This window comes from Muscardinus avellanarius (assembly GCF_963383645.1).
Source record: "Muscardinus avellanarius genome assembly, chromosome: 1".
NCBI lineage: Eukaryota > Metazoa > Chordata > Mammalia > Rodentia > Gliridae > Muscardinus > Muscardinus avellanarius.
Genome location: NC_137786.1, coordinates 100,670,911 through 100,694,085, shown reverse-complemented (window position 1 = coordinate 100,694,085; position 23,175 = coordinate 100,670,911). Strand labels below are relative to the sequence as shown.

General features: G+C 43.8%; 1 protein-coding gene across 1 annotated transcript in view; it reads left to right on the top strand.

Annotated features, from left to right (window-relative positions):
- Window positions 1-281: 281 nt before the first annotated feature.
- SIL1 (SIL1 nucleotide exchange factor) overlaps window positions 282-23,175 on the top strand; it is a gene marked incomplete at both ends in the record, with an annotated part of 220,062 nt that continues 197,168 nt past the window's right edge. The window contains 2 exons of the mRNA XM_080693749.1: window positions 282-356; window positions 14,429-14,567. Coding sequence (XP_080549875.1) covers window positions 282-356; window positions 14,429-14,567 — 214 coding nt within the window. The remainder of the gene's footprint in view (window positions 357-14,428; window positions 14,568-23,175) is intronic.

The following is a 23,175-nucleotide window of genomic DNA, read 5'->3' as shown; positions in this document are numbered from 1 at the left end:
AGGAAGGAAGGTACATGAAAGAATCCTGGTTGACTACAGTTTGAACGAAGGCATCTCTCTCCTTGAGGAGCTAGTCTGTGAGAGGAGATCGTGGCTTGAGATTTATCTAGAAGTGGTGAAAGACCTGTGATACCTCTATGCAGGAAGTGGCTGGCCTCAGTGGAGCAGCACGGGAATCGCAATGCGGGCAGGCCAAGCCTGGCTTTCCACTGACCTCTGCTTTCTGTGCTTGCGCCCTCAGCTCCCTGACTGTGGCTCCCTCCAGCTGGCCTCTAGCTAGAATGGCTCCCCTGGGAATGCTGCTTGGGCTGCTGATGGCCTCCTGCTTCACCTTCTGCCTCAGTCACCAGAACCCAGTAAGTATCTTACTGCAAATAGGAATTGATCGCTAATCACTAGAAGTCTGAGAACGTTTCCCTGTCCTCAGAGCTGCTGTGGGATGGGACCGGCTTTCATTTTTCTTTCTTAGGAGAATTTGGCGTTTTCCTCCTCACGCCTCAGTTCTCTGCTCTCCGTGTAAAGATCATTGCATAGTTTCCCTTTGGGAAAAAGATGATGATGATGGTAATACTAATATAAGAAGCTTGCATGCACTGATCATTGTATGAAGTACTTTATATGTGTTCTCACTTTATCATCCCAACAACCTTATGGAGTAGGCAACTTCAATTATTATTCTCATTTTGAAAAGGAGATGTAAGGCCATACACTTCAAGTAACCTGGCCCAAATCACACAGCCATTTTGAAGCAGAGCTAGGAAGGCCAAGGTTGTCCCCCAGATCCAGGTGTCTGTGTGGTGAGCACCAGTCCCAAGTGAGAATTCTGCTTCTTCCTCGACTGCTCTCTTCCTTGTGCTTTCTCTGCCTATAGCTTTCTTTGCTCTGTCCATTTTGCTCTGTTCTTTCCAGGCCTCTCTTCATTAACCTAGACCTCATTGCTCAAGGGGGAGAGTGCCCAGCAAGGCCTGAGCTTGGCCTGGGTGCAGCATGCTCAGGCTCCTGGCCTCATTTCCCCCATCTGTCCTGGCCACGGCTTGCCATTGGCCAGCTCCTCTTGCCCTCCCTTGAGAAACCCTGATTGTCAGCTTCCTGACAGTTCTGCTCTCTGTGGGCCACCTTCCCTAACCCCCAGGGCTCCCATAAATGTTGGGTAAAGTGCTAGAAGCTTTAGAACTGGAAGCCCTTGAAGTGCAAATGACAATTGTGATGAATTTAATAACAATCTAGCACAGCCAAGGTTCACCTCTGGCTCGTGGCAAGCTTCCACCTTCTCTCTGAAGTCATTTGTTTTCTCTCTGCCTTTCTCCCCACTTTGTGGAATAGGAGAGAAGGTACAGTTAGGAGTCACGAATCCTTTTGAGCTTTTAATGTTCTCTGACTAAGATCCTGTTGGTACCTTTTACTTTATTTATTTATTTATTTTTTTTGGCCTCTTCTTCAAGGACAATGAGAATGGGATCCCTGGGGCCCTTGAAGGTGGGACTGGTCACAGCATGAGGTTTGGGCACAGCTTAGCAGTACAATGGCCCAGAAAAGCACCCAAGATCCTTAAGAGATCAGGGCCTTGTCCCCGCACCAACTTGCAGTGCATGAGGATCCCCGTGCTCCCTATTGAGAGCTTTAGCAGATGCACAATTAACAAAAGCGTGCTGATGAATTTACTTAAGGACCGTGTGTTAGTAAGTCCCTTTTGGATAATAGTCCTACCAAATAGATGAGCTTTCAGAGCCATAATTATTCTGGCCCATTTATATTAGCTCTATTGAGTCTAGTCTCAGAAAAATGTTAATACTGACTTTCATCAACAGAAGCTGCTTTTATCCTTATGTCTGTTCCTAAGCTGTATCCATTTGTCATAATCTTTCATCATGTGCTAAGCACAAGTAGGAGTTGGAGTATCTTTTCTCTCAAACCATAAAAATTGCTGCCCTGATGGCATTTAGAATCTAAATCATGCAGCCAGCCCTCTTCATAATAGGAAAATGGGGCAGGGGTGCTTATGATCCTTTGTTCAGAGCCTGGAGTCCAGGCGAATGCCTCTGATGGCCTAGCACTGCCCTCTTTAAAGGTGTTACGTGGAGGTTGTTGGCCACCCGGGCAGGCTGGCTCTGTGGGTCAGCATCATGGAGAGCCGTTCTCCCTGTCCACTTCCTGCTGTGGTGCTTCTCCGGGCAGCCACATCTTAGGAGAGTGTAGATGCGGAAGGGTGGTGGGTCAGAGGCAGTGGCCTTCAAGAAGTAGTGATCAAGGAGAGAGGTTGTGGAGCTCAGGGGAGGGAGCATTTTGAGTACCCATTTTGCCCACCTACTTTGGTAGTTTGACCATTTCCGAGCTTTATTTCTTCATTTGTAAGTCCAGGTTGGTACCTCTCTCTTAAGGTTTTAGTGTGGGTTAAAATGATTCTATAGACAAAGCACCTACTATTAGAGCTTGCATAACATGGTCAATAAACATTAGGGTTTTTTTTTTTTTTTTTTTTTTTTTTTAGTGGGTGCGTGTGTCTATATGCGGGTGTCTGCTTCAGGGGTTTAATTTGGGGTTGTATCAAGCAAACTCTTGTCCCAAAATGTTGCCTTGGAAGGCTGTCTCTGTCATAGTGTCTGTCAGCTCACCATTAGAGATTCAGAGATTCATTCCTTTACTTTGATCTTGAAGGTTTTAACTTTTAAGAATTTCTTATTCAGATACAAGTACAGGGAAGTGTGACTTGGTAAGCTGTTGTCAGCTAACACCTCAGCTGGTATTTCTTGCCAGTCAGAGAGGAAATTTGGTATTTGGAGTGATGGTGGTAGTGAAAGGAGAGTGCTGATGATTTAGCATGGGAGGGAACTTGAGAAGCCAGCATGGAAGGCACTGTTGCACGGGGCTTACCTTAGAACTGACCACGGTGGCCTGCCTCTCTCCTGCTCAGGACATGGCCGTGGCAGAGAGAGGCTGGTTTTACTTGCTCTTTCTCTGAGAGTATGGTTTTCACCTGGCCCATGGAAGTCTTTGCTTGGGAAGAAGGGTATGCTGGTAGATGTGTTAAGGGATCTTATTACTCCAGCTTCCTTCACTCAGCATCTAGGGTGCAACCATTAGACACTTGACCAAGAAAGGAACAGAAAAGTGAATCTGAATTCACACATGGCCTTTGGAGCCAGGAAGGCCTGGACTTAAAATACTCTGCTCTGCCTTTCTAAGCAGTATAATGGTGAACAGGAGTCCTATCTATTTTCCTCTATAAAATGGTGAGCCTTGGATGAATTGAGGCATGGAAGCACTTTTACCCACAGTGACTGGCCTCTGTGGTTAGGGCTTACTAAATGGTAGCTGCTCTGATCATTATAACCCCATCTTCATGATGCTGGTTTTCTCAAAACCTCTTCTGGAAATCCCCCCCCCCTTTTTTTTCAGAACTGGGGATTGAAGCTAGGGACATTCTTCCTCTGAGTTACACCCCCAGCCCTATTTCTTATTCTTTATTTTGAAACAGGGTCTCACTAAGTTGTGGAGGTCCTCACTAAGTAGCTGAGACTGGCCACAAACTTGTGACCCTCCTGTCTCAGACTTGAAATAACTGGGATTATGCTGGGCGTGGTGGCGCACACTTGTAATCCTAGAGCTTGGGAGGCGGAGACAGGAGGATCAAGCAAGTTCGAAGCCAGCCGCGCTGTCTTAAGAGACCCTGTTTCCAAATAAAAAAATATAAAATAGGTCTGGGAGTGTAGCCTGGAGGAAGAAGGGTTTCCAAAAACCCCAGTACCACCAAAAAAATAAAAATAAAAAAAATAAATAAAGAACTGGGATTACAAGATTGCATCACCACATCCAGCTAGCTCCTTTAGGGTTTACAACATGTGGCTGGGTGGTTCATTATTGGTTTCAATGTAGCACTGGGGATTGAGTCCAGGGTACCTCTACCACTTTACTGTACCCCCAGCCCTTTTTATTTTTATTGTGAAATTAAATTTTTTGCTGCTAAATTGTCCAGGCTGTTTTAGTGTGTGTGTGTGTGTGTGTGTGTGTGTGTGTGTGTGTGTGTGTGTTTCACACACACACTGGGGATTGAACCCAGGGGTATTCTACCTCCGAGTTACACTCCCAACTCCTCACCCCTGTTTTTTTTTTTAAATTTTGAAACAGGGTCTCTCATTAGGTTTATGAGAGTATCACTACTTGCTGAGACTGTCCTTGAACCTGTGATTCTCCCATCTCAGCCTCCCAAGTAGTAGGATTACTGGCATGTCATTTGTAAACAGAGATAATTTGATTCTCTTCTTTTCTATTTGGATGCTCTTTTTTTCTTGCCTTATTGCTCTGGCTAAAACTTTCCAATGCTGTAATAAGAAAGTTAAAAGTCATCATCCTTGTCTTGTTCCTTATTTTAGAAGAAAGAATTTCAGTATTCCTCATTCAGCATGGTATTGATTATGAATTTGTCTGCCTGCCTTATCTATCTATCTATCTATCTATGTAATGTTTGGGTCCATTTCTCCTATAGCTAATTTTTGAGAGTTTTTTTAATCATGAAGGATGTTGAGTTTTATTGAATTCTTTTTCTGTGTGCATTGAGACGATCATGCAGTTAAGCCTTTATTTGGTTGATGCAATTAATTATGTTTATTGATGTATGTGGGAAGAACCATCCTCGCATCTTTGGGATAAATCCTACTTGATCCTGGTGTATAGCTTTTTGATGTGCTGTTGGATCTGATTTACTAGTACTTTGTTGAGAATTTCTGTTTTGTGTTTATCAGGGATATTGGTCTATAGTATTTTTGTTTTGGGCTTAATCTGGTTTTGGTATTAAGTAATGCTGGCATCATAGAATGAGTTTAGATGGGGTTCTGACCCTTTCAGTTCTTTAGACGAGATTGAGAATTGATATTAGTTACACCCTCCCCTTCCCTAAATTTTTTGTTTGTTTGTTTATGGTACTGGGAATGGAACTCAGGGGCTTTCTACCTCCGGACTATACTTCCAGACCTATTATATGTGTATATGTGTGTGTGTGTGTGTGTGTGTGTGTGTGTGTGTGTGTGTGTAGTTTGTTTGTTTGATCTTCTAGAAATCTTTGAATTTCTGTTTTATCAGGTTCTGATGTTGTGGGGTTGTGGGCATTCACTGCAGGAAAATAACTGCAGAAATAATAGAGGTGTTTTGAAAAGAATTCAGAGAGAGCCAAAAAGAGATAAAGGATGTAATCAATGAAGTAAAGGCCTCAATTCAAAGTATAAACAACCGATTAGACCACATGGAGAATAGAATCTCGCTTTTAGAAGATGATCACTCCAAAAATGAACGCATAGTTTCTAATTTAGAAAAAAAAATCCAACAGCAGGAATCTGACATTGAAGAAACATGGGCCCATTTTAAGAGAGCTAACCTAAGAATAATTGGAATAGAGGAGGGAAAAGAAGGTGAAACCAAAGGGATCAACAATCTCTTCAAGGAAGTCATAGCAGAAAATTTTCCAAACATAGAGCAAGAGGTCGATACACAGGTCCAGGAAACTTATAGAACTCCCTTTAGACAGGATCAGAGAAGAGGATCCCCACGCCACATAATTGTCAAAATGACCAATGTGGAAGCCAAGCAGAGAATCTTAAAGGCAACAAAAACAAAAGGCCAAGTGACATTCAGAGGCAAACCAATTAGAATCACTCCAGACTTCCCAAACCAAGTCATGAGAGCCAGAAGGGCTTGGAGTAACATATTCCAAACTCTGAAAGAAAACAACTTCCAGCCAAAAATTTCCTACCCAGCAAAACTTTCTATCAAATTAGATAGAGAAATAAGAAGCTTCCATGACAAACAGAAACTGAAGGAATTTATGTCTTCAAAACCAGCACTAGAGAAAATACTCAAAGAGATTAACTACAAAGAAGAAATAGGTAACACACACCAGAACCAGAGAAACAAGATTTTCCATCCAACAGACAACTAAGATTGGCTATCTTTGGAGATTCATTATTTATGTTAGTCTTTTACCTATCTCTAATTGTATTGTTTGCTTTTATTCTTGCTAATTTTTAGGATTTCTAGTTGGAATATTAATATACCTTCAGATATAGCATTTGGAAATATTTTATCCCATTCTATCAGTAACTTTTAACTCTGTCTACATTGTCTTTGGATATACAATATTTTTTTATTTTCTAGGGAGTTTACCCTTCTGTTGCCTGTGCCACTGAAATCATATCCAAGAAAACACTGCCAATTTCAATGTCATGAGGTTTTATGACCCAGATTTTCTTCTAAAAGTTTATAGTCTTAAGGTTTATATTTAGGTCTTTTATCTATTTTGAGTTAATATTTGTATATGGTGTTAGGTAAGGGTCTAATTTTATTCTTCTTAATGTAATTATTATTTTTCAACAATATTTAGTTATTTAGTTAAAAGATTAGTATTTCCTCCACCAAATGTTCGTGGAAACCTTGTAAAAAATAACTTGACAATATATGGAAGAATTTATCTCTAGGCTTTTATTTAACTCCTGTGGTTTATGTATCTGCCTTTATAACAGTACTACACTGTTTCAATTATTGTAGCTTTATAACATTTGAAATCAGAAAATATATATCTTCTAGCTCTGTTCTTTTTCGAGATGTTTTGTGTATCTAGAGTCCATATTACATATTAGGATAGATCTTCTCTGAAAAATAAATAAATGTGTGATAGTTTCACCTAAAAAAAAAAAGAAAAAAATATTCTCTGGTAAGAAAGAAAGCAAAAAGAAATATTGAAATGTTATCTTTAAGTCATCAAAAGCTTGGTATCAGACAAATGAAACTGTTATGTGAGATTATCATTATTAATTTTAGATAAATTGCTATAATACTAGATGTCAACCACTAAGCCAAGCATGGGAAGGAGGGATGGGGAGGGAACGGGGTGGAGATCGGGTAGGGGCTAACTGGGCAATGTGTGCATGTATGTCTACAAAAGTATTATCTTTATACCAGTATGGTGTAGTATTATCTTTATACCATTATGGTGTATGAATACAGTGCACCAATAAAAAAAAGAATCATTAAAAAAAAAGAATGTATATTCTGTACCTATTGGATGAAATGTTCTATAAATATCTGTCAGGTTCATTTGTTCTACAGTATAATTTAGCTCCAATATTTCATTGTTGATTTTTTGTTGTTGTTTAGATGATCTTCTGTCCATTGATGAAAGTGGGTGTTAAAATTCCCAACTATTATTTTATTAGGGTCTATCTTTCTCTGTAGATCGAATATGCTTGTTTTATATAATTGGGTATTCAGCACTAGTGCATATATATTATAATTGTTATTTCTTCCTGTCGAATTGATCTACTTATTACTATATGGTGAACTTTTTGGCCTTCTTTTACAGTTTTTTATTTTGTCTTCTGTAAGTACAGTTACTCCTACTCATTTTTGGTTTTCATTTGTACGGTGCATGGTATGTATATATACATATATATATATATATATATATATATATATATTTTTTTTTTTTTTTTTTTTTTTTTTTTTTGCGGGTCTGGGGATGGAACCCAGGGGCATTCGACCTCTGAACTACACCCCCTGCCCTATATTTTATTCTTTATTTTGAAACCAGGTCTCACTGAGTTGCAAAGGGCCTCACTAAGTAACTGAGGCTGTCTGTGAACCGTCATCCTCCGGTCTCCATCTTCTGAGTGCTGGGATTACAAACATGCCACCATGCCCAGCTCAAGGTTATTACTGATAGCAAAGGTATATTGACATTTTATTAATTTTTTCTAGTTGTTTTATATATCTTTGTTCCTTTATTCCTCTCTATTTTCATCTTTGTGGTTTCGTAGTTTTCTTTATTGGTAAAGTTTGAGTCTTTGCCCTTTTGTTATTTACCTGCTCAACTAGTTAGTTTTATATATACTTCTGTATGTTTTCATGATGGTAGATGCCATCCTTTCACTTCTAGTGTAGGACTTCATTGAGCATTTCTTGTAGGGCCGGTCTGATGATGATGAATTCCTTCAGTTTTTCTAGTTTTGGAAAAACTTTATTTTTCCTTCATTACTGATGGATAGCTTTGCTAAGTATAGTATTCTTGTTTGACAGTTTTTGTCTTCTAGGATTTCATATTTATCATTTCATTCCCTTTGTAAGGTTTCTTCAGAAAAGTTTGCTGTTAGTCTAACGCATGAGTTGATGCTTTTTTCTTGCTGTTTTGAGTATTCTTTCTTCATCTTATACTTTAGACAGTTGGACTATAATATGCATGGGCAGGATCTTTTTTGGTTGAAGTCCTTTGAGCTTCCTGGCCCTGGAATTTAAAGATTCCCAAATTCAAAGATTTGAGAAGTTTTCAGCAATTATTTTATTGAATAGATTTTTTATGCCTTTTCCTTTGTGAATGGTTGCTTGCTTAATGGTGTTCTATGAATATTGTAGGCTTCCTTTATTATTTTTATTTTCTCCTCCTTTTTTGTATGACTTATTTCAAATGATCTTTCTTCAAACTCAGAAATTTTCCTGCTTGATCCTGTGTGCTGTTGAGGCTCTCAACTCTATTTCTTTTTTGGCACTGGAGGTTGAACCCAGAGGCATTCTAACTCCAGGCTACACCTCCAGCTCTTTTTTTATTTTGTTTTTTATTTTATTTTATTTTATTTTGGTGGTACTAGGGGTGGAACCCAGAGGCTTTCTAGCTCTGGGCTATCCTCCCAGACCTATTTTTTTTAAATTTTATTTAGAAACAGGGTCTTACTAAGCTGCCGAGAGCCTAAGTAGCTGAGGCTGGCTTCGAACCTATACGATTCTCCTGTCTCAGCCTCCGAGGCACAGAGATTACAAGCATGCGCCACTACGCCCAGCTCTCTTTGAATCAGGGTCTCACTATGTTGTTGAGCCTGGTCTTGAACCTGTGATCCTCCCATCTCAGCACCCCCAAATACCAAGATTACAGTCATGTGTCACTTCAATAAGAAACTGTATTTCTTATTTCACTTACTGAATTTTTTAGCTGCAAAATTTTTATTTGGTACTTTTCTCTATCTCTGCTGGGTTCTTATTTGTATCATGAACAGCCTCCCTAGTTTTGTTGTATTCCCTTGCATTGCATTGAGCTTTCTTAAGCTCACCATTTTGAATTCTTCGTCAGGCACCTCGGTGGTTCTCTTTACTTTATGGCTCATTGCTAGGGAGTCATTGTGTTCCTCTGGAGGGATTATGCTCCCTTACTTTTTCATGCTTCTTGTTGCCTCATGTTGACATTTATGCATCTGTTGGGCTAGTTGCTTCAACAACTTCACAGGGTAGCTTTTATAGTAAGACTGTCTTCTGGCCACGAGTGCTAGGGTGTGGATTGGGTAGGGTGCATTGGTTTTGGTTCTAGGTAGGTCTGTGGTGCGTTTAGCTCTGTCAGCTATAATCTGTGTTGGTGATATCTATGGTATCTCAGTGGCCTAGGCTCCAGGGGTTGTGGAATTCTACTTCAGTTCTCTTAGATGGGATAGGTTTACTGGTAGCTCTGAATGCAGTGCACTTTTTTTTTTTTTTTTTTTTTTTTTTTTATACTGGGGATGGAACCCAGGGGCTTTCTACCTCCAGGCTACACTCCCAAATGTGGTTTATATTTTATTTTGAAACTGGGTCTCACTAAGTTGCTGAGAGCCTCACTAAGTAGCTGAGGTTGGCTTCAAACCTGTGTGATCCTCCTGTCTCAGCCTCCCAAGCACAGGGACTACAAGCGTGCACCACCATGCCTGGCTTGCAGTGCACTTTGGATGTGAGTGTAGAGTGTCTGTTGGTTTCTGTGGGTCATGTGTGGCTGGGGCCTTTCTGATGGGCCTGTGCACGCAAGGTGTGGCTGGTTTTAGAACTCAGTTTTCAAGCCGGTTATAGTGGTGCATACTTGTAATCCCAGTACGTGGGAGGCTGAGGCAGGAGAATCGCAGGTTTGCAGATAGTCTCTGCTACTTAGAGAGAACCTCCGCAAGTTAGTGAGACCCTCTTTCAAAATAAAGAATAGATTAATAAAATAGGGCTGGGGGTCTAGCTTGGAGGAGAATGCCCTGGGTTCCATTCCAAATAAACACACACACACACACACACACACACACACACACACACTCGTACAGAACTCAGTTTCATATTTTTGATAGTTTGACCATAATATGTCATGGATGGGATATTTTAGGGTTGAATCTATTAGAGGTTCATTGAACTTCCTGGACTTGGATTTCACAGCTTTTCCAAGATTTATAAAATAAAAGATTTGTTTCAATATGCCTGGTAGTGGGGTATCTTCCAGGGTCTGAAGACTGCACAGAGGCTGGGCTACACTGCTGGGCCCAAGCAGGTTACCTGTGTGTGTGTGTCCAAGGGCTGTCCAGATTAAATTGCAGGGCCTCCAGGTTTTATCCAATCTGGGCAGACTACCCATCCAGTACTTAAGGCCTTAGCAAGCAGAGCCTCTGTGAATGGACTGCCTAGTTGCTTCTTAGGGCAGTGGGAAGATAGACAGGGCCATCTGGCTACTTCCTACAGGCCTCAGCTGACCTAGCCACTCATTTCTGGCTGCCAGGCGACTTCCTGGGGCTGTGGGTGGGTGATGCTGCCTGGCTGCTTCCAGGCCTGGGTTGGTTGGGCTGCTATGGGTGGGTACCCAGCTTCTTTACAGGATTGCAGGTGGGCAAGGTCTCAAGAAGACACTGCAACCGGAGCCTGGATAGAATAGGGCACAGTGTGTGTGATGAGCTCTTTCTCCAAGGCAGTTTAGCAGTGTGGTAATCTGGCAGCTCTCCAAGCTGGGTTCAGGGCCTGTAAGGGCAACTGGCTTATGCAGCAGTAAATGCCTCGGGTGTCTGTGGCGTGAGTGGGGACCTCCTCCTTATCCTTTTCCCATCAAGCAAAATTTGTCTTGGTTTTGGTTCACGGTTGAGTTGGAGAGCTGGACAATGGATGTTGTGTGCTTATTCTCCACCCCCCCCCTTTTTTTTTTACTGTTTATTTATTTGCAGTGCTAGATATCTAACCCAGAGGTGTACTACCTCCAAGCTAAAACCCCAGCCCTTTTTATTTTTTAGGTTGAAACAGGGTCTCACTAGGTTGCTGAAAGTCTTGTCACATTGCAAAGGCTGTCCTCAAAACTGCAATCTTCCTGTCTCTGCCTCCCAAGTACCAGGATTACAACTGTTTACCACCACACTCAGCTGGCTCCCTTCTTTATGGCTATCCTGTACCTCCATCTCCACAATGTCTGGCACATCCCCACTGCACTCCAGTGCTGTGCCTCAAACGCTCCAGTGAAATAGCTGTTGTTTTTCTTTGTTTTGGTTCTTTGTTGTGTAGGAAAGCATGCCAGGCACATTTAGTAAGTCATCTTTTTTTGTTGTTGTTTGTTTTTTGGTACTGGGGATTGAACGCAGGGACATTCTACCTCCGAGTTACACCCTTAGCCCAATTTTTATTCTTTATTTTAAAACAGGGTCTCACTAAGTTGCAGAGGGATCCTCCTGTCTCAGCCTCCCAAATGCTGGGATTATAAACATGAGCCACCACGCCCAACTCGGCTTTTGCTTCTCTTAATGATGACAGTTTGGTTTCTTGCTTATACCAGGAGTTACCTATATACTAATGCAAAAGTGCTATTTGAATTTGGTCCTATTAGTGTTCTAAAAATGAGAACATTTCACATATAAATCTGGACTCTGTTTCTCATCAAGATGGATGCCGTTGGCAGTGGTAGCCAGCTGAGTAGCAGCTGTTTTGCTTAGTCTAGGCAGGAGGGCTGCAGTCTTCACAGTCCCACCACTCCCTGTTGTTTACATCTGGCCCATTTCACTTATTTACTTTCATTCCTGCCTGGTCCCTGGAGGCATTTGATTGACACACTTCTTAGATAAATTTTATTAATATTCTCCTAATCTGATGGTGTACTGCTTCTGGCTAGCCATCATGGCTGGGCCCTCGAGTACCTAGGCTCCAGGTACTTAGCAAATAAACTAGTCCTTATTATGGAATGTGGGGTAAGTGCAGGCCTTCAGCTGACTCAGGTTGTGGACTTACCTCATTCTAAGGTTCAAAAGATACACCTGTCTGTGGGAGGGAGCATTCATTCATTCGTTCGTTTGGAAGTTACAAACTAAGCCTTGTGCCATGCTTGGGGGATGCAGTGATGAAAAAGACTGACATAATGCCTGCCCTGAGGATATTAGGCTGTTGGAAGTCCTTGATACTCATGTCCTCCTGACAGCCTGTGTTTTCTTTAGTTTCACAGGCACACCTGCTCTTCTGTTCCAAGTTTTCCTTTGAGCTCAGTTTTGTGCAAACTTTAGGTTGAAGAGATAGCAGGGATTTTAGGGGGCCTGGCTGCACAGGTTAACAACCACTACAACCTGAGCTGCCTAAATAAAGTCATATTGTATAGTCACTATTGGATGTCACAGCAGACTCATCTGATCTGGAACCTAGGACTGCCTTTATAAGTAATAGTAGTAATGGCTACCATGTACCCAGGGCTAGCGGCTTACAATATATTGCCTCATCTCATGTTATATGAGCTGGATACTGTTATTATTTCCACTTTTCAAATTTGGAATCTGAAGCTTATAAACTTAAGTAATTTCCCCCAAGTCACAAGAAACTGGGATTCAAACTTCGTGTTACCTGATGCATATTCTGAGTTGTTTACACTTTTCTGGAGTTAGTTCCCTTATTAATTGTGAAGTGATTTAAGGGCCTCTTTTAACCTAACATATTTTCCTTACTGGTCCTTAACAAGATGTGAAATTCTGCCATCTAAATTTCATGCTTTTATTTGTTAAAATGTGAGAATTCTTGGTGGTTCTACATCGTTATTGTTAATACCTTAACAATGTAGCCTTTCTTCTCACAGTCAACTGAAGATCTGACCCTGAGGGACCCAGGCAGGAGGAGTCCCTTTGTGGATCTGGGACCCTACTTGAAAAGATGACATGCATGTAACATCTTCTGGGTGTGGTTAGAGGTGTTAAGAGACCAAAATGAGATCCATGTAAAGTACCTAGCACAGACTGGAGGACTCCAAGAAATATACTTCTTATTAGGGGAGGATGGGAAGTAGAGGAAGAGTTATGGTGGGAAGGTTGAAACAACCTCCCTGTGTGCCAGTGTGGGTTATTCCCTCTTCTCCCAGATGTAATTTTCCAGAGCTTTGGAACCCTCTACTTCTAATTTCCTGAGACCTTACTACTTTTATGCAAGAACAGGCTTAAAAATGGGACAGGAAAGATGAGGGGTCAGAAGGAAGCAAAATGAATAATACTTATGTATTTATCTTATACCTGTCTCTTGAGCTCAGAGTGTTCCATGGACTACATCTCATTAATTCTCCATGCTTCCCATGGGGAGGAAGGAAGCAGGTTTTAGGAAATGATTCCCAAGTTCTTCCTTTAGCCTACCTGGACTCTCACCTTCCCACTTGTAACCTTTTCTTCATGGCTTGGAATGTCCCAAGAGATTTTTCACGCCCAATTCCTGGGCACCCAGAGGAATTTCCAGGGTCTGTGCTGTTTCCTGTTAGGCTGCTTGGGAATCATTTGGGCCTCAGCTGCCAGCTTTGCACATCTGTAATGGCCATTTGAGGCCTTGTTCTCCTGTTCATACATGTGTTTTTCCTTTTTATTTTTATTTTTATTTTTGTGGTACTGGGGATTGAACCAGGGTGGGTGTTCTACCTCTGAGCTTACATCCTCAGCTCTATTTTTTTTTTTTATTTTGAAATAGGATCTTGCTAGGTTGATGAGTCTGTCCTTGAACCTTGAACCTCCTAAGTACTGGGATTACAGTCATGTGCCACCATGCCCAGCTTGTTTTTTTTTTTTCCTTTTATAAATAATCTTTTTATTTGTGAAAATAATATGTATGGGTCTTATTTATTTAAAAATATTTTTTGCATTCTGGGGATTGAACCCAGGGGCATTCTACCCCCAAACTATACTCCTAGCCCTATATTTTTATATTCTTTATTTGAAACAAGGTTTCAGTAAGTTGTGGAGGGCCTCACTAAGTAGCTGAAGCTGGCTGGTAACCTGTGATCCTCCTGTCTCAGCCTCCTAAGTACTGGGATTACAAGCGTGCACCACCATGCCTGGCTATATATATGGGTTTTAAATATCAAATAGTATAGTGGCTTTTATTTGCCAACCCTTCTGCCCAATAAGTTCAGTAGCCACCTCAAGTAGTATGGAATCTGCTGGAGTTGTTTCTTGTGCATTTGCAAATGTCCGTCCCATGTATGCACGACAGCATGCTTTGTTTATTTAACATATTTCCTCACACATACTGGTTCTGAGGCTGACCTTGTGAAAGGAATTGCAGGTGTCCAAATGTGTCTGGGAAGAGCAGGGTGTTGTAGAGGAAGGGTGTACCACCTCAGGCTGTATTCTTTTGGCTTGCCTGGAGCCTGCTGTGGTGGGTCATGCTCTGTATTTTCTTTTCTCAGAAAGAGTTTGCACTTACCAACCCAGACAAGAGCAGCACCAAAGAATCAGAGGGAAAGGAAACCAAAGCCGAGGAGGAACTGGATACTGAAGTCCTGGAGGTGTTTCACCCGACCCAGGATTGGCAAGCCCTTCGACCAGGTACCATGCTCAGCCCTGCCCTCTCAAAACACACTATGAATTCAAACTGCATGTCTTTTGCCCTGCAGGGATGCTTTGAAGGAGCAGCCACTCCTTGGCCTGCTGGAAGTGAATATCAGCCCATCAGAGTGGTAGCTGCTGCAGCAGGGCTTGAGGACCGTCATCTTCAGCAGAACAGAGACTGTAGCATGTGAATGCCCTGGAAGGCAGGAAGGCAGGTGGTGGGTGGCCGTGCTTTCTGAGAAGTGATTGAAAACTTTCTTTCCTTGCACTTCTGAAGCACAGGAGAGGCAGTACTGTGTGTCTTGCTCTGCAAATGCTATTTTAGGCTCTGCTGCTCAGCTCAGTGCTGCTGAAATATTGTTCATGGGAGAGTCTTGAATGCCAGTGTGGGGCATGAGTGTTCTGTTAAAGGAACCCGTGCCAAGTAAAAGGGGCTTTCCCTGCCCTGATTTTAATTTTTTATTTTTATTTATTTATTTTTTGGTGGTACTGGGGTTTCTAGAAACCCTTCTACCTCTGGGCTACACTCCCAGACCTATTTTATATTTTTTATTTGGAAACAGGGTCTCTTAAGCCAGTGCGGCTGACTTTGAACCTGCGCGATCCTCCTGTCTCCACCTCCCCAGCGCGGGGATTACAAGCGTGCGCCACCACGCCCGCCCGGCTTCCTGCCCCGATTTTTAAATGGGGCACTCTCAGAAGGAACTATTTTCTAACCCTTTCATGTTCCTCAGCCCAGGGTTTAAAAGAATGATGAAAATAAACAGCAACTGAGAGTGTTTACCATATTCAAATACTGTGTTAGGTGCTTCATGTGCATAGCCTTGTTAAATCTAAGCATGAATTGGAATTATTATTATTTTTTCTTATGAAAACATTGAGGCCTAGAGAGGTTGGGTAAGTTCTCTGCTGACATAGCCTATGTCTTTGACCCCAGAGCCTGGACCTGCTCTCCTCCCACTTCTCCTTCCCAGTCTCAGCCATCCTTGGCTGGAGCCCACTATGCTGACACTTGGGACTGTCCGCAGGAGTAGGCTGTCTGCGTGTTGCACTGTTGCAAGGTGGATGGGAAGCCCTGGCAGCTGCAACAGGGTAGTTTCGTCAGCTCCTTGCTGATATTCATCACCATGTCCTCACTGCCCCCACTGCTGCTGTGCTGGCAGGGAGAGCATTTGCTGTGCCAGCCAGCTTTCTGGTAGCAATATCGCTCCTGCTGGGCTTGCATACGGGTAGTTGCTGCCACGGAAGAGTGATGAAGCACCAAAGAAGCCAAGTGGGAGCTAATGGCATTGGGCAGAGGGAGGTGTAGGAATAGAGAGAGATATTGGGTTCAGCCGATCCAGCTTCTGGCTGTCCTCCTCCAGCTTCCCTGAGAACCGAGTGCCCTCAGGTCCTTGAGAACTAAAACTAAAGGGGTTTTCAGGGGAGGGATGTGGGAAATATGGGCTGTATTCACTGGTTGTATCACTTTTAACCAGGTAAGTGCCTGGAGCAGATGGAGGCAGATATCCTATGGCCCCTGCTTCTACTGTCAGTTCCTGTGTCTGAGTCAGAAGCTCCCTTCAAGGGCTTGGCACACTAAAGTCAGAACAAGGCCAGTGGCTCTGACCCTGGGCCCTTGCCCAGCCCTCTGGACATTGGGGTTACTGCTAATGACTAAAGAAAAGAGCCCCTCTGTGTGTCTTTGGGGAGCAAGAGCCAGAGCCTACGTGACAAGGGTGGGCTATGGGCTCTGAGCACCTTCTGGAGAACTGGAGTGGAACACAGAGTTTTACATTCAGTTTGATGTTTTACTGACACTACCCTCTACCTTGTAATTCCTTTGGAGATCCTTGTAAACTCTTCTGTCAAAAATACCCTTGAAGCTGCCCCAAAGCCTGGTGTGCCACAGTTGAGCACACTGAGGCCCCATAGCTCAGAGGGTAGAGCAGTTCTGGTTCCAGTTTTACCTGCCTCATCCGCCAAAGAGCATTTTTTAGTCCTACTCATAATTCAGGACTGATGAGAGAGGGTGGATGGCAGGCTCCTTCTGTCCTTACTTTCTGATTTGGAGTGATTCGGGGTCTACACTCTAGAGTCAGACCAATGGAAGCTGATAAGCCATTCTTAAGCCCCAGTATAAGATTAAGATGTTTGATATGTGTATTGTTAGGAAATTGACCTTTTAATGTTCTGGGTGGATAGTACTTGCCTTCAACCAGAGTGTATTATTTAAGTCACCACATTCTGAATGCTGCCTGGGAGCTTCCAACACACTACCTAAAGATAAAAAGGAATTCAGCCAGTCCTGAGAACTTCCTTGTGGAGTGAAATGGTAGATACGAAGCCCTTTGTCTAATTGCTGCCTTGAGGGCATCGCTTAGTACACAGCTATACTGGTTTTCAGTGGTAAGTTCTCCACTTGCACCATCCCTTCAACTCAGCTGTGGAATTGGATGCCAGCGTGAGTGCATGTGTGTGTGGCCTTCCTGTGCCTGTGGCCTTACCTTGGAAGGGGACTTAGGATGTGGCGGAGGGACTTCCACCGTCATGGCTTCCCCCTCTCCTTCAATGGCTAATTTGGTAAGGAAGGAGCAGAGTTAACATGAACCAGAAGGGTTAAAGCATTTCCTGCTTGAGTCTCAGAGGTGTGACACAGGAAAATGGTGGAATCTCTTTGGGAATTTTTATGAAAATGTTTATGTTGAAAGTTTTTTAACCCAGTTTTGATCTCCTAGTTTAATACTTTCTGTCTCCTCAAGTCTCCAGAGGTTTTCCATAGGCCTTCAGGGGAAGGATACTGGATACATGAGCTCTTTTGGTTGTGGGCCAGGCTTACTTAAAGGCAGATTTCCAAACTGCCTGCTGTAGCCTTTCATATCAGGGGATAGTCCATGACTCTGTGGACCTTCCCATCGGGCCAGGTGGGAATAGCCACACAGCTCTGGAGCAGATGCAGGCCACTCCCCTGGAGACCACCTGCCACTCTTATACCGTCAGCACCCTTACTGGGAGTCGCCTGTTCCTGGAAGTGATTTTCCTGTCTCGTTTTCTTGGGTTTATTTTGGGATCTGCCTCACCTTACGGAGGCACAGCAAGCATTTGACTGTGGATTCAGCATCAGCTGTTCATAAGCAAGCAGAGGAAAGCTGTTTGCTGGCAAGTCCTGTTGGTTCTGGGCAGAGAACTCAGAAATTTGTCCTGGAGCCGAGGACCCTTGATCACCAGGACTTTGTGCCTGTATGCTTGTTATTACAGAACGAGAATCACAGACAGATTTGCTGGGGCTGCTGCTCTCTGGGTGTTTTCTGAGATCCTACTTTGTGCCAAGCACTGTTCTTATAGCCAGAGGTATAGATAATGGGTCACAATTACTGAGCATTGACTCTGCCAGGCATCTTTTGAGGGCAGATGCTGTAACTACCCTCATTTTTACAGACAAAACCGAGTCTCAGAACAAATTACTTAGCCAAACAACCAATAAGTGGTAGAGTCAGAATTCAAACTCAGTTTGTCTGGCCCTAAGCCCCAGCTCCTCTCTACTGCGTAATGCTGGCTTCTGGGAAGCACGAAGGACGTGGCCCCTCCCCTCTGGTAGCAAAGTCAGGAAAAGGAAAGAAAAAAAAAAAAAGACCACCAGAGCATTCTTGGATGTCTTGGTAGAGGTTTTACGCTTAAAGAGGGCAGAGGATGGTGTGGCAAGGCCAGGGCCTTCTGTCTTTATTTATTTACTTATTTATTTTGTGATACTGGGGATTGAACCCAGAGGCTTTCTACATCTGAGCTATACCCCCAGCCTGATTTTATTATTATTATTATTATATTATTATTATTATTATTATTATTATTTATTTTGAAACAAGGTCTCACTAAGCTGTAGAGGGCATCAGTAAACTGCTGAGGCTGGTTATCAACCTGCAAGCATCCTTTCTCAGCTTCCCAAGTACTGGGATTATAGGTGTGTGCCACCACACCGGGCTTCCTTATGTCTTTAACCCTGAGATCTTGGTGGGACAGTTAATCATATTTTATGGTGCTAAACTTCAACTACCTGCAGTTCTCTTTTTGATCTATGTGGCCTTGATCAGACTGCCTAGAATCTCTGAATATGAATTTCTTTATCTGGAAATAGACATGAATCTCTGGGTGTGGTGGTGCATACCTGTAATCCCAGTACTTGGGAGGCTGGTACAGGAGGATATCACTCAGGTTTGAGGCCAGTGAGCAGTAACTCGATGAGATCCTGTTTCAAAATAAAAAGTAAAAAGGGCTGGAGATGTAGCTCAGAGGTAGTTCAGTCTCCAGTACCATATGTGCATGTACATGTGCGCGCATGCGCGCGCGCACACACACACACACACACACACACACGGATGAAAATATCTACTTTGCAGAAATAGCATGAGAATGGAGCAAGGTTAATACATGTAAGCTGTTTTGCGGAGGGCTTGACACATAGGACATATTTAGTACGCATTTTTTGTTATTTAAAACAAAACCAAAAAAACGTATGCTGCCTTCTTTTCTTTGGGGACTTAAAGGAGAACTGGAGGTGAGGAAGCAGCCTGGACAAAGGCCTGCTTGTCCTTTCTTATGCCAAAGCTGCATTTTGGCCCCATGTGGGCTCAGGAAGGCAGAGCCAGGCTCAAACCTGGGACTCTTTATTGACCTGATCTGACTTCCAGACGGCTGTGAGAGTGTCTGAAATATTGGCATTAGCACAAAGAGTCCACTCGATGGGAGCAGGCAGGAAGCCTGTGCAGGAACACGTTCATGTGCAGGGCTGCGTGGGGGGTGGGGGGAGAAAAATCCAAATCATCAACAACTGATGAGAGCAATCCAAGAATTATAGAGCACCAGCCATCTGGCCAGATCATTTCGGATCTGCACGAGCAGTAAGAGGGAATTGAATTTTAAAAACCTCATTTATAGTAGACCAACTACTCTGGTTTCAAGTATTTAAGAGAGGAGCCTGATTTCCTGCAGGCTCTGGACATCTGTCTGAGGGAGCACCTGACTCTGGTCTCTGTGACTCTGTAGGGCTGTCTCTGTGGAGACTTTGATCCCTTAGAGTGCTGGAGGGACCATGTGGCTCTTCAATCTCCTGATACCAGCTGAGTATCAAGAAATAAATTCAACTCTGACACAATCTACTGGGAGTTAAGTTACACAGGTTAAGGGGCGCAATCCCATAACATTGCCCTTTTCAGTTGTTAAGTCCCAGGCCAGCTTATATATTACTTTAGACTCTCTAGCTTATATATTACTAACAAATCCCCAAACCCTCTCCTCAGGTTTGATAATTTGCTAGAAGATCTCACAGAATAATACTTTAGTTATATTCACCATTTATTATAAAGGCTGCAACTCAGTAATAGCCAAGGGGAAGAGATGCATAGGGCGAACTTACCGAGTGGGTACAGGGGGCAGTCAGCAGTCAGCAGTGTCTGTGTCTTTTCTCGGTGTGCCACCTTCTAGCACTTTGAGTTATTCACCAACCCCCCAGCTCAGGTAGAGTCAGGAAGCTCTCAGAAGTGCATCATTTAGGGGACTTAGTTGGTGTTTCATTACATAGGCATAACTGATTAAAGGGTTTGCCACGGACGAATGAACTCAGTGTTTAGCCCCCTGTCTTTCCCAGAGGTCAAGGATGGGGCTGAAAGTTCCAGTCTTCTACTCATGAGGTGCCTTTTCTAGTGTCTAGTCCCTGTCCTCAAGTTATCTAGAAGCACCATCAAGAGTCACCTCATTAGCATAAACTCAGGTATGGTTGAAAGGGTCTTGTGAATAACAAGTCACTTAGAAAATTCCATGGGGTTTAGAAGCCCTGTGACAGGAAGCAAGGAAAGGGGGGAAATATAAGGCTTTTAAAAAAATTATACCACAGGTTGTAATTGAGACTAAGGGACAAAGCCCCCCAGTGCCTTCTGCCTCCTCCCCAGCTCTGTGGTTGAGAGGCAAGTGACCAGCCTCCCTCAGCCTGGAGGGGATCATTCTCCTAGGTCACCTAATTTCCCAGGATGATCTCAAAGAGTATGACCTCTCCTGTCCCACCCTTCACAAACAGACACAGACACCCCCCCACCCCCAAGCCGGCGAGCATGGGAGGAGTGGATTGACAGTTAAGGACAGTTCATACCCAATCTCTGTGGCTCATCAGAGAGGGGCAGCAGGACTTCTTGGCTGCTACCAGGAGGTAATGGCCTGAGGGAGGGGTGTAGGGCGATAGCAGCATCTGTTGCATAATCTTTCATTCTGGCTCAAGCATACCACTAGAAAGGTAGGGTAAGGGCTGAACACAGGAGAGTGCAATTTTGTGTGGTGGTCTCCCTCCTTTGGACACCTCTTCAGGATGAGGTGTTCAACAGAGCTGGTCTTTGTTGCTGTCTCTTGCACAGTGCTTTCCTTTCCTGGTTTGAGGCTTTTTAAGTCTCCTAGGGATTCTCTGAGGATGGCATTTGTTCTCCTACTGTGATTCTGGCCCCTGTGCCCCTATTACTGACATCCCCCACTCCTTTGTTAAGTATTCTTTACTCTGAACATCTCCTTTGCTCCTTGGTAATACAAGGCTGTCAGGGGGAACCACTTGGAGGAGGGCAGGATGCCAGGCCTCTCCAGGCCGGTAACTTATTCTGTACTGGGAGAGAACAGGATGGAAGGATGGAAGGCCCCAGAAGGCTCCAGGAGGACAGTTTCAATCTCTTCATCTCAGAGAGACCTCATTTCTTATGTAAGGAGGTCCTTCAGTAACCTCCCAGGATGGTTGCTGCTGCTCCTCAGCAGTTGAATCCCACACGCCCCTGGAGGAACAGGGAGAGGCACAGGCAGGAAGCCTGCAGTCTCCATGGCAGCGACTGCCAAGGCCGAGGGCACTTAGCAGTGCTGGTTGAGCTCTGCATTGGCACCAGAGCATCTCTGCTTAGGCTTTGGCCTTCATTACCTGAGGGGGACAGGCCATGGTCCAGTCTGCAATCTGTGGATTTGGGTGGTGATGGAGAGCAGCTGTTGGCCATCCTCTTTCTCATAAGTGTTTGTATGCTTAGTGCTCACCCCAATGCCCTCAGCCTCCCCTTCCTCTGCTTCAGTCCACCTGTTCTCTCTGTGGTTTAATCAAGAGTACTTAGCAGAGTGGCACAGCCTCAGCTCTCAAAGGTCAACTCCCAGAATGGCTGAGATGAGAAACTTAGACTAAGTAGGAATGATGGAAAATGAGCTGCCAAAACCAGTCTCAGCCTTCATGCCAAGAACTTGGCTTTAGTTCAGATAATGGTTTCCATTCTTTCTCCAATATTGGCTTCACCCTGCCAGCTAAGGTAGGCCAGGCCATCTCCAAGGCTAGGCCCAGGGCCCAAAACAGTCCTTAAGGGCTGGCCTAGAGCTGGAATGGTACTGAGAGGTCTTTTCTAGAACCTGTGGCATTCTTAGTTTTGTCATCACTGGAGGTAGGAATTGATTTGTAACTTGAAGAGAAATAGTGTTTGACTTGGTAGAGAAGAGAACAGGATAGGAAGCAGGGGGTCCAGGGGGAGCAGGGAGCATTACTAGAGATGTGAAAGTGAGAGTATGCATGCTTAGCCAGGGAGACAAGTATGTGTTGGAGAATAATGAGTTGGTGGTGGTAGGAAGCATGTGTTAGGTCAGAGGTGGGGCTGTTGAGAAGGAGGGACAGGAGATAAGAAGAGAACTGACAAGCCAGTAGATTTAAAAGGTGTAAAAGTAAGTATTACTGAGTCTGTCACTGAGTCCAGTCAGGGCTCTGCTAGGAGATGAAATGAAGAGGGATGATGTAAATACCTGGGTTTAAGGAGTTTTCTTGTAAGTGTAAGGAAAACGATAAAAGGGTAATTTTAGAGGTAGCCACATCAAGAAACTGGTTTATTTCATGTTCCATTTGTTGAACTCCTACAGTGTTCCAAGTATAGTGCTTGATGCTGAGGAGACCGTGGTGGGCATGGCAGAGGCTTGCTCAAACGGGTTGATGGTGTAGGAGGACCCCCAGACAGGAATGTGGCTCTGTGACAACACAGGGGGCCCTCAAGGAAGGGCTTGCTAAGGCAGGGTCACTGGTGCTGCTCACAAAGAATTTGTGTGTGTGTTGGGAGGCAGAGGGAGAGGAATGAATGTTGACAGATTTAAAAACAGAGAGAGGTCTTCGGTGGGCAAAGTTACTTATGTGGCAGATGGAGAAGTCTTGGCATCGTGAGTGGGACGAGCCTTAGAAACTAGAAGCAGAGGTTGGAAGGGAACAGGGCAAGGTGGGAGGAGTGTAGATGGAGATTAGGAAACTCCCTTTACATGGCTCAGTTTAACGGGCCAAGCTGAGGGTGGCCTTCTGTCTTGGGTGGTGAGAAAGAAGGATGCTGGAGAAAAGGAGGGTTAGGAAGAAGCTCTGTGGGAAGGTGCTAGGACAGCTGAGATGTCAGGAAGGGCCTTGACATCTGATAACTCTGACTTTGGGATGTGTCAGGGCCAGGGTTTTGGTGACTTTCTTAAGCAAGCTGAGCCCTGGACAGTGGATAGGTATGGAGTGGAGAAGCTAGATTCTCAGGACTGACTGGCAGGTCGTTCCAGGACTGTTGAATTGTCTATGTTGTTGACTCCTCGGAGCCTGCTTCATCTTTTTCTC